The following is a 10,534-nucleotide window of genomic DNA, read 5'->3' as shown; positions in this document are numbered from 1 at the left end:
TTCCGTTTTTTTTTTTTTTTTTTTTTTGTTTTGATGATCTTACCTGTAATAAGCTTGGCCCTTTTCGTAATTTTGGTTTTCCGGTAGCGATATAAAATGAAGGTATGAGGGATTAATCGTGGTCGGAGCTTTCGGGGCTTGGGTACTCGTTTAAATCCGGCTTCTCGGAAGTGTGAGTACTGGAATTGGAGTTGGAGTTTGAGTTTGAGCTCGAGGCGTGGAGGGAGATTTCGATAGCGTCAACCCTAGCGCCGACTTCGGTGGCTCGTTTGCGTATGGAGGCGGCCGACATGTCGTGAAGCTGGTCTTCCTCGAACATCAATTCGGGGAAGTTAAGGCGGGCAGTAGGGCCTCGTAGGTAGAAGACGGCGGTGTCGTAAGCTCTAGCGGCGGCGAGGGGGGTTGTGTAGGAACCAAGCCAAATCCTGGAGCGCTTGTTGGGTTCTCTGATTTCGGCAACCCACTTCCCCCACTTCCTCATCCTTATTCCTCTGTAAGGCCTTTCTTTTTGAAGCTGATTCTGATGCCTTTGCTTCCTCTTCTCTGTCGCCGTCGGTGATGAATCTACGGCGGAGCAAACTTCTCCGTCCATCTCAGGCGGACAAAAAATTGAGATTTTGTATCAGTTGTTCTAATAATCGTATGAGAGTTGCGGTTCCGATTTTGGTCTGAATCGGGTGTATGAAAACAAGAGGAGGGGCAGCCGGAGTGAGCCAAAAAAGATGGTGGCGCTGTAGTTAAGACATGGGTTGGGGGTTTGGGATTGGGGTGTGTATATAATATATATATATAGAGAGAGAGAGAGAGAGAGAGAGGATGAAAGGAAGGGCCGAAATTGTTTCCTACTTGGCTGCTTGTGTGTCGACTGGGCACGGCCACCACGTTGATCTTCCTTCAAGACAAATCCAACTTCGGCCGACATACTTTATCACCGGTTATAAACTTCCCTTTATTTCTCTCTTCTCGCCTTCTTTATATTTATCTATTTCTTTATCATTACTACCATTATTATTATTATGATTATTATTATTATTATTTGGGGGTGTGCTCTTAATTACTCACTCTTACTTGATTGCATCAAAATAAAGCCCCAATAATAATAACAACAACAATAATTACAAAAATAATAGTAATAATGCATATTATAAGCATATGGGGGATATGAAGATGATTGGAATTCGTATAATATAATAAACATAAGGTGGGAAGTAACATTCACCGAACGGCTGGGAGACAATTACCCAAAATAAAAATCCACGTAGCAGTTTGTGAGCGTGCGAGAGCCGACCTGGATTCCCATACCTAATTTTAATTGAAAGGATGTGATGTGTCTTTTTTTATTCATAAAAAAATGATTGAAATTCAAACATTAAATTAAAGCACGTTGTAAAAAAAATGAATAAATTTGAAGAATGGGAAAGGGGTTTGTAGTAAAGATATAAAAAATGAAAAAAAAAGAAAGGGTTTATTTAGTGGGGGCGTCATTAATTTTAGTACTGAAATGTTAATATTATTTTCCAGATTCGGGTGCCTAACCCACGACGTATTACGTTGAAGCACTTGTTTGACAATAGGTAATGAGAATAGAGACGGTGTTTTCAAAACTCTCTCATAATTATCTTTAATTAATGCTTTATTCACCGCCTAATCTCATGATTAAACTAATTAAACACCGATTACCGAGTGGAAAAGGGGATGCCCATTGCCTTGCTTCCTCCCTCACTTTTTATCTTGTTTTCTTACCATTTACAACCCTATCAATTATTTAGTTTTAATATCTTACTTTCCTTTTATTTTATTTCATGTCTAGCTCTTATATCGATTAAAACAATCTAAGCCCACTGCTAGTACAAATGGCATTCGTACGGAAGTTGGATAAAGGAAGGGAAGGTGTAGGAGTAAAATGTGATGGCACCAGAACCAGATAGATGGTGGATGGCAATTAGGGCTCCTAATCATCCGACCTCTTGACCAGACATAGACGACGGTGACTTTTACCGGTTAGATGCTTCCAATGCCAATACCAATTCCAAATCCCTTCCATCTCTTCAAGTTCTCGATGCCGACACCCACTTCCCCCTTTCACAGTTCTCTCCCGAATCCAATAAAATGGCGCCGTTCGACGCACTCCACGCTCCCAAAAGAGGCAGACTTTTTGGACCAACACCCCCGACGGCACACGACCCCACTTCTTTCCCTTGCCCGCTTCTCATTCTTTCTCGTCAATCTTCCCTCTTCCAGTCTCGCTTTCAAAATTTTGGATAACTATCAATCATTACTCGCATTTCAAACAAATGAGACTCAATGCCATCCTGAATTTCCACCTTTGATTGCCCTTCTTCCCCAATCAGGAGCTACTGCTTCTCTCTCTTCTTTCACATGAAATAAAACAATTCTTATGCTGCTGTAAGCATTAAGCAATACTTCTGCTCTGTCGCCATTGTAAACACCAAATATATGATGCTGATGTTTGACAAATGGGCGAAGAGATCCATCCACATCTAAACCCTTTCACCACAAACAAAAAAGAAGAAAAAAAAAAATCCTTTCTTTTTCGCCAAAATGGCGACGGCTCCCCTAATACATCTGTATCTGCCTTGCTAATTAAATCTAGCCTCTATAGGCCAAACCAGAGCAGTTGAAAATTGAAAGAGCAACTCTTCTAGTCAAAACTGGATTAGGTCCAACACAAAGTCATCACTACCACACCGCAAGTGCCAAAGAGATGACAGAAAGCTAAATTTGGAGCATATGCAGCGGCCCCCAGTTCAACAGGAACACCCATATGATTTTTATATTAGATGGAAGATCATTTCACAACATATCAAATCATCTTGGACAAACAGAGCATTCCATCCATTTTACATTACACACACATATTGGAAACAAGGTAAATGTTGGTAATGGAAACTTTGAACCTTCAAGTGTGGATGCCAAGTAGCCACACGGCTGGGATTGGAAGATTGGGGCGCGGCGCTGGATTATGAACAGGTGATGCAACCAGGACAGCATCAACTTCACCATTAAAATAAAAATCCTTCACAATGAATGAGCTTCACTAAAATTGTACAGTTTACAAATTAAATGTCCATCAGAAAAAACCCATCTTCCTCGTCACTCATCTCTAGCAGATAGTCAGATGCCACATCATCGTCTTCAACCCATTCATCATCATCTTCCCCCTCTGAGAAAGCAGAAATTCTAAAGCCATTGAACTCTGTACTGGCGGAAGCAAGCTCTTGCACTACACTCTCCAAATCACTACCACTTTCAGCCTCTCCATAATAACGAGAAACTGAAAAACCATCGTCTTCATCCAAATCCTCTTGGGTTCTCCTCGTCCTCCATCTTTTGGGCACCAAATCCTCCTCTGTAACATCCCCATTTTCAACCCCCATCCATGGGACCCATAAATCTGCGTGCCTACCCAGTGCTTTATCACGATCTCCCACCACCACAGTTCCCAAATTAGCCTCCTTAGCCTTCCTTAACATCTCTGAAAAATCCGAATCATCGGAAACAAGAAACATCCAATCAATACCACGACTCATCGAGTGTTGCATCTGCCTCTTCAAAGCCCAATCAGCCGCCTGTGGCTTATCCTCCACTGTCTTCACAAAAACCCCAGCACGTCTCAATTCTGAGGCCAGCCCATACCCAACTTTCGGAGTAATCAGAGACCTGGCCGCTTCATTGTACTTGTGGTTCCCAGATACGAACTTTTCCTTATAACGCTGCCGCTTTTTGCCCTTGAGAGACCTCATTCTGTTCAATTTCTTCTGGCGCTCGCGTTCATGAAGTTGCTTGAAATGCTTCTTGAGGTCTAGGTTTGTTTTGCACTTGCGACCGCAGACCCCGCAGACGTAAGATTCGGACGGCGTGAACAACCCTTTGCGCTCAAGAATGTCCAATTGCCGGCGCTCGCGGCGTTCTTCAACAACCCATTGCGGCAAATGGATAAAAGCGTGGCGATTGGCGTAAGCCGACATGTCGACCACTTGGCCGAAGCGTTGCGCCACTCGTTTCAGCGCCATAGCCGCCTCGTATGGCGGCCCACGAGGGGGCTTATTATCGAGATCCCAAAGCACAACAACCTTGCTTTGTTTGGCGGTAAAAACCCCCTCCCTGTTCCTCACCATGTCGATCTGCGAGGTCGACGCCGATGAAGCTCCGTTTTCGGCAGTGGCTCGGATTCGCCATCTACACGAACCCTGAGAAGTGGGTTTTACAGGAATGGAGATCCCATGCCTGAAATTGATGGCGTTATTAGGAAACAGCAACTGAGAGGAGGGTAATAATGGCAGAGCGTGCATAGGATTACAGACGAAAGTTGTGCTATTCATTGCTTATCCACAACGCAGAAGGGGTCTCGCCTCGCCTCACTCACCGTCTCAGTCTCAGCGAGGGGCAACTTCGCGCGTCTCTCTTGGGCCCAAACGGAGCCATAGGGCGTCATCATTGTGGGCCCTAGTCCAATAGCTCTGGCCCATGATCACGGACAATCCAGATCCGGCCCAATCATTTAAAAGCAACACGTGTCTTTGATTCTCCCACACACACACACACACAACCACCGTGGAATAAAATTAATGGGAATAAATGGCAGTGCTCATATTAAAATGAAATTAAATTAATTATATCTTTTTGTTAATTTCTCTTTTAGTTAATAAAAACAATGTAATAATGTAACAGTGCTCCTCCAAGTAAACAGTCATTATAAATGATACGAGAGCGATGAAGCTTTATAACGCTGTAGTATAGACCTCTCTTGATAAAAATCTTTTAAAATTATGAGACTAATGAACATACGAACAAAAGCAGAGAATATCAGTTTGGTATGAGTTTGAGCGGTTAATAATCAAATTATATATATATATATATATATATATATATATATATATATATATATATATATAATTAGGGTTAGAAAAGGGAAGGAGATTGGCAGGTAAGGTAAGGGGGGAAGAAGAAGATGGAGGTTTGAAAGGAGGAGATTCCTTCGAAGATATTATGCGAAAGCAAGCATATATGATATATATGTGTGGCGGCAAGATGCAGCGAGTCACCCAAGATTGGTGTCGGGATCACAACGTGCATCCCATCTCATAAATTTCTAACCTTTTTTTCTTCCACTGAAAACAACCCCAAGAACAGAAAAAAGTTGGGACATTTAGGGTTCCTTAACCTTAATTTCGTCGATCTTAAGAACTGGGTAGCTGATGGTGGATGGGATAATCATTGCTCAATCCCAATCTGCCTGCTCTAACACAGACGCAGTCCAAATTGGTGTGGCTCTTGCTTTCTCCTTTCAGCTTTTGAAAAACTCCACTGCCATTTTGAACCCATTACATCGTCTGTTATCTCGGATTTGGATTTGGATTTGGATTTGGATTTGGATTTCACAAACAACAAAACCAGATGAGTTAATTTCGAATGGGACCAGAAATGATGGCTCCATATTGTGAAACAAAAGTTGGTGAGTGTGATTATGATGCCATATTATTAACACAAAACAATAATGTTGCTCCCTCTCTCAACCATTGGCCATCAAGATTCAAGTCTGCACAGAGTTAGAGTTGGTATTATCAGTAATAATGGAGCTGCAAGGCTATGATGAAATTATACAACCACACNCCCCCCCCCCCCCCCCCCCCTACTCCTCATTAAAAACACCACCACCTCAATCATATCAAAAATACGCATCATATCTATCAAAACTTGGAATTACTTACTGAATCAGGAGAGGCAGATGATTATGGGAGGCTGAAGATCTCCACTAATTACTTGTGGATGAAACAGATCATGAGTCATTGCCGGCTATTAATAAATTTATAATCCTGCTTTTCCTTTCCCATTAAACAAATTAAAATAGCAACTCACTATCCTTTTCCCTCCATCTGTCTCCATCACCAAGTGGATTTTCAGCTTACCTTTTTGTCATTTTCTTAATAACTCACACGTTCAGCTTCCCCTCTATTTTCAATTCCTAACATCTTACTTCTGGGCTGTCCCCTCCAGAACACAAAAGATCGGACACAAAACATAGGGGAAAGCGAAAAAGAAAAACATTGGTTTCGTTTGAATTTCGAACCACGTAGGTTTAGTTTGTGAAGGTGCTGATTCCAATTCCATGTAATCAATCACTGTCCATCCAGGCTTCCCAAACAAGATGAATCAGCACATTCCATTTCCCTTCACAAAACTCTGTCGGCTAATTTTTATTTACTAAATGCCTCTCTCTCTCTCTCTCTCTGTCTATTTCCACTCCTGCTTTCTTCTTGCTTGGAAACAGTCATTAGTCCACGCATGCTCCGTTTCCTGCCGCCCCTCTTCCTTGTTTCTTATATTAACTTCTTCCCCTGTTCTCCCTTCACTCAATTTCTTCCTTTTCTCCATTCTATGTAAAATCACCAACAGGGGAACGTTGAGGTTTTGAAAATGGCCGGATCTTCTGCTGTTGCTGCAGCTGCCGTGTCCATTGCAGTCCTTGCGTTGTTGTTGATCGGATTGTACTTTTGGTGGCGGCGGCGGCGGCGGCGTCGGCGTCTTATAGAATCAGAGACTGTTGAGTCGTTACAGAGTGTAGAAAATTCTCAACAGCAATCAGGTTCTCGGACTGTGACGCTTCATCACCAATCTGAATCAGAGGGCAGAAGGCGACTCAGTAATTTTTACCCTCGTGGGGTTTCTCCAAAGCCTTTGTTCAGTTGGGACGACAGCCCTTCGCTTGTCAACGACGCCGTCGAAAATGGATGGACCCAATTCGCTTTTACGGACTACATGTCGTCATCTTCTCCAACTTCAAGATCCCGATTGTTGGGTTTGTGTACGGCCGGAGATATCGAGAAGGAGATAGCAGAGGCGGAGATTAGCTGGGAAGTGAGTCAAGGATCGGCCGATTTTATGCAGAAGATTAGGCTTAATTCTGGGTTTAACAACACCATTACCAATACAATCTCTTCTTTTCCCTCTGCTTCCTCTGTAATCAGAACTGCTCTGCCATTACCGGGCCCTCCCCTGGCGTCCTTCCCGCAAGAAGCGTATTTTGAGATCACTATTCTGAGTATTTCCGGCGATGAAAATGAGCCCACTGGAGCCGCGAAAGAAGGGGAGAGGATCAAACTGATACCCGAGAATCATTGCTCGAAGACGAGCTCGGAGTCTCTGGCTTATTTTACATCTAATAACAAAGTAAGCAACGTTGAGGAATCGAAGCTCAATGGGAAAGGCGAGGAAGATGAAGCAGTGGAAGACGTGATGCTATCCATTGGGCTCACTTTCGGCGCCTCTGCCCCTTCTAAACTTCCCGGCAGCTATTCCGGCAGCATCGGATTCAACTCCAATGGCTCTGTCTATCTCGATGGTAAATTCCCAAAAAAAGATCATTCCATTCGATTTCAATTATCAAGTAGAAATTGTAATTGTATGATTGGTTTTGGTTCAGGCATCAAACTAGTGTTTGAATCGGAGAGAGAAGAGTGGGGGAGGGCGGAGAAGGTGATCGGATGTGGGTTTGATCCGAAACAGAAGAAGGTGTTCTTCACGGTGGATTCGGAATTGGTTCACGTGATCCATTGCAAGTCGGAGGAATTCGGGAGCCCATTGTATCCGACTCTGGCGGCCAACGCGGACGTAACAGTTTTGGTAAATTTGGGGCAAAGCATGTTCAAGTACATAACAGCTCAAAGAACACCAAACCCTTGCTTTGTAAGTCAGCTTGTGAATGCGGCGGGGGGCTTCCATGGCAATGGGTACGAAGATAGCAGAGAGCTTTTCTCGATGGGAATGATCGATTCCCAGTGGTTTAGTCGGCTTACTCCTAAATCCACCAACAATTTTGTTGCCGATCATCGGGAGGACGATGAGATGTCCGATGAAATTGAACTTTTTGAAATTGTGGTGGAAGATGAAAAACGAACGTAACACACACACACACACACACACACACACAAATTTGCAATTCCAACAGCGTTGTTTGTGAATATGAGCAAACTGAGATTTGAATTTGCATAAACAAAGAAAATCAATTGACACTTGTTGTCATGATGCCTCGTTCTCTTTCGATTCAGTGCAAGCTTTGTTTATATGATTCTCACTTCTTCCTTCCAATTTCTGGTTAAACTCTACTTCTCCCCCACGAGCACAAATGAGATTATATTCCCTTCTCATTCTCCGTCTAAACAAGAAATTCCCTTCCATCTGAAGCTCGTCTGAGTCTCGTCTGAGGCTCGTCTTCTCCATGGCTTATGAATCTTTTTCTCATCTCGGTAAATATAGAAAAAAGGAAGTAGAGAATTATAAAACACCATGATGAAGCAATTAGAAAATTTTTGAATTTAAGTTTCATCCATTATACATTGAGAAAATAAAATGTTGAGATTTGAAATATAAATAACAGGCTTCTAAGTTTGGTTGGGTTTTTTAACCAACTGGGGTTGTGAGAGTTGGAAGAGAACGTAGCCCAGAAGAGTAGTTGAAGGGAATAGAGAGGCCCAAAGGTGTGCCCTCCGTCCCTTGCTTCATGGGCCTAGCAGCTGCCTGTATAGGATCAAAAACTTGGGCAATCGAAGTAAACATAGGTTAAAAGGTACGTGGATTCTGTTTAGATGTTGATATCGATGAGCAAAAGGCGCCCTTGTCTCCTCCTCTCAATCATTAACTCCATTGGATTTGGAAGGAGCCCAAAGCAGCATGTGATGTAAAGATCATCTCCCCAGCTTTTTAATGGGTGAAAGTGCATGCACACTGCACGCCACAGATGAAACTCCAGTTTTACGCCCAAACCCGCTCGATTTCCTCAGCTTACATCAAAGACAAACACATAATTAGGAGTCCCCAGCGCTCTCTCCGGGGGCCAGCTGCTTTTATAAACCATGATCATCATGATAATATCAAATTAAAATCCTAATTCCAATCATATCTTGCTCCATAAAAACGTACTTAAGTGCCGCTCCTCCTTTTGATTTGGGTTTGGGTCTGGGTTTGGATTTGGATGGAACTCATTATTCTTGTTTCATATAATTAAAGGGTATTTGAGAATGATGGTGCAATGTAAAGGAGGCGGAAGCATGTGATGCAAAAAGCTTTACATAATAAAGTTTATGGTGGAGGAGGAATGTGAATAAAGAAAGAGAGAAAGAAAGCAAAGCCCCTACATACCCCATAACCAAAATTGACGTGTCTCTCTACCTTTGCCCATGTGTGGCTGTGCTTGGGGCAACCGTTGTTAATTATATTAATAAATGGATGCCTTGCCTTGCCTTTAAGAACATTCAAAGCGCGGGGGATCAAGGGAACATGGGATATTGTTTACAACTTGATTAATTGGCGATCAACCTCAATTTTAGAACCCATCTTAAATTAAATATCATAATATTGCCTGTTCAAGTGGGACAAATGGGTAGAGCTTTGAAGCTTGCTTCAGCTGCAAACAGGGTAACGGTCGGATTTTGAGTTAGGTTGAGAAAATGAAACCCTTTTTTTTCTTTTTCTTTCATTATTATTATTATGGAGAGGGTAAGATCTCATCTTTTGCATCAGGGTAGCTTCTTGTTTCTTCTTGTTTCTTCTGGTTTCTTCTTGTTTCTTCCATCTCGAAGAAAAGAGATGGAAAACCTCTCTCTCTCTCTCAAAGCTGATTGCTTAGCTTACAGTCCACATCTTCTAAAACGCATAGGATGGTTTTTTTTTTCAATAACCCCACCAAACCTACCCAACCCAAGATCTTAAAACAAAATAATTCACCCAAAAATTAAAAACGAAGCAACTCGACCAAACAATCTCGGTTCGTTTTGATCGGTTACGTATCCTTATTAATCTTGCGATTATAAAACGCATATGCTAGAGAGATATTCCCTCGAGAGGAAAAGGGGTTTAGAGGGATGGTTGAAAATAATGGGGTTAGGGGAATAGAATATGTAAGGATTAAAAGTGGAGGGAACGAAGAACATAGGTGGAAGCATATAACTTTTAAGGAAGCTTAAGAGTGTAAAGTGATTGAGGGGTTTGGGTGAGAAGGGTGGGATGGAAGCGTAAACGTTGGAGGTTGGTTGGAGAAAAACAAAAGTCTACTCACTCGATACTTTATGATGGCCCTGGCTTATCTTTCTTCAAATGCTTACCCATCCAACAATTGCCTTACCCCAACTAACGCCACTCACATTTCTACATCACAAAAATCTCCATCCTTTACTCTCTTCAAAACTCCACAAACAATCGTGATTACTTCTATTCTATTTACCACGTGAGATGAACAGTAATGCATTTTAAAACTATAAGAGAAATTCAAAAGGAAAATTTCATCATTACCATCTTCGTAGAGTCTATGGATTAGATGGGTGTTAAGTTTTAATGAAATTTCAATGAATATTGTTGATTCATTGTGGTTTCAATTGAGTGCAAATTTAGTGGCGCCATTTAATAACCTATGTTATCATTATTGCAAATATATTTGGATTTATACTCAAAATTAAAAAATAAAAAACCGAGGAGGGGTAAAAGCGTAATTTTGAGAAGGGTGGGGGGGGGGGGGGGC

The 10,534-nt window shown here is 42.1% G+C and overlaps 4 protein-coding genes across 4 annotated transcripts in view; 1 reads left to right on the top strand and 3 right to left on the bottom strand.

The window, feature by feature from the left end:
* LOC111476514 (ethylene-responsive transcription factor ERF011-like) overlaps window positions 1–773 on the bottom strand; it is a 1,561-nt gene extending 788 nt beyond the window's left edge. Inside the window, exon 1 of the mRNA XM_023120208.1 lies at window positions 33–773. Within this exon, the coding sequence (XP_022975976.1) occupies window positions 113–592 (480 nt within the window). The 5' untranslated portion in view covers window positions 593–773 and the 3' untranslated portion in view covers window positions 33–112. The remainder of the gene's footprint in view (window positions 1–32) is intronic.
* LOC111476507 (heat stress transcription factor B-4-like) overlaps window positions 1–935 on the bottom strand; it is a 15,981-nt gene extending 15,046 nt beyond the window's left edge. Inside the window, exon 1 of the mRNA XM_023120198.1 lies at window positions 796–935. The gene's annotated coding sequence lies outside the window, so the exon portion shown is untranslated. The remainder of the gene's footprint in view (window positions 1–795) is intronic.
* A 1,746-nt stretch (window positions 936–2,681) lies between these two features.
* On the bottom strand, window positions 2,682–4,371 carry LOC111476714. Its single transcript, XM_023120501.1, has one exon. The coding sequence runs from the start codon at window positions 4,341–4,343 to the stop codon at window positions 3,081–3,083; it is 1,263 nt and encodes a 420-aa protein (XP_022976269.1). The 5' UTR covers window positions 4,344–4,371; the 3' UTR covers window positions 2,682–3,080.
* Window positions 4,372–6,126: 1,755 nt separating this feature from the next.
* LOC111476777 lies at window positions 6,127–8,033 on the top strand. The gene is made up of 2 exons (XM_023120581.1): window positions 6,127–7,363; window positions 7,445–8,033. The coding sequence occupies exons 1-2, from the start codon at window positions 6,439–6,441 to the stop codon at window positions 7,921–7,923; spliced, it is 1,404 nt and encodes a 467-aa protein (XP_022976349.1). The 5' UTR covers window positions 6,127–6,438; the 3' UTR covers window positions 7,924–8,033.
* The last annotated feature ends 2,501 nt before the right edge of the window (window positions 8,034–10,534 follow it).

This window comes from Cucurbita maxima, unplaced genomic scaffold (assembly GCF_002738345.1).
Source record: "Cucurbita maxima cultivar Rimu unplaced genomic scaffold, Cmax_1.0 Cma_Scf00003, whole genome shotgun sequence".
Taxonomy (NCBI): Eukaryota; Viridiplantae; Streptophyta; class Magnoliopsida; order Cucurbitales; family Cucurbitaceae; genus Cucurbita; species Cucurbita maxima.
Note: the sequence above shows the minus strand (reverse complement) of the source record. Positions and strands in the feature narration are given on the sequence as shown.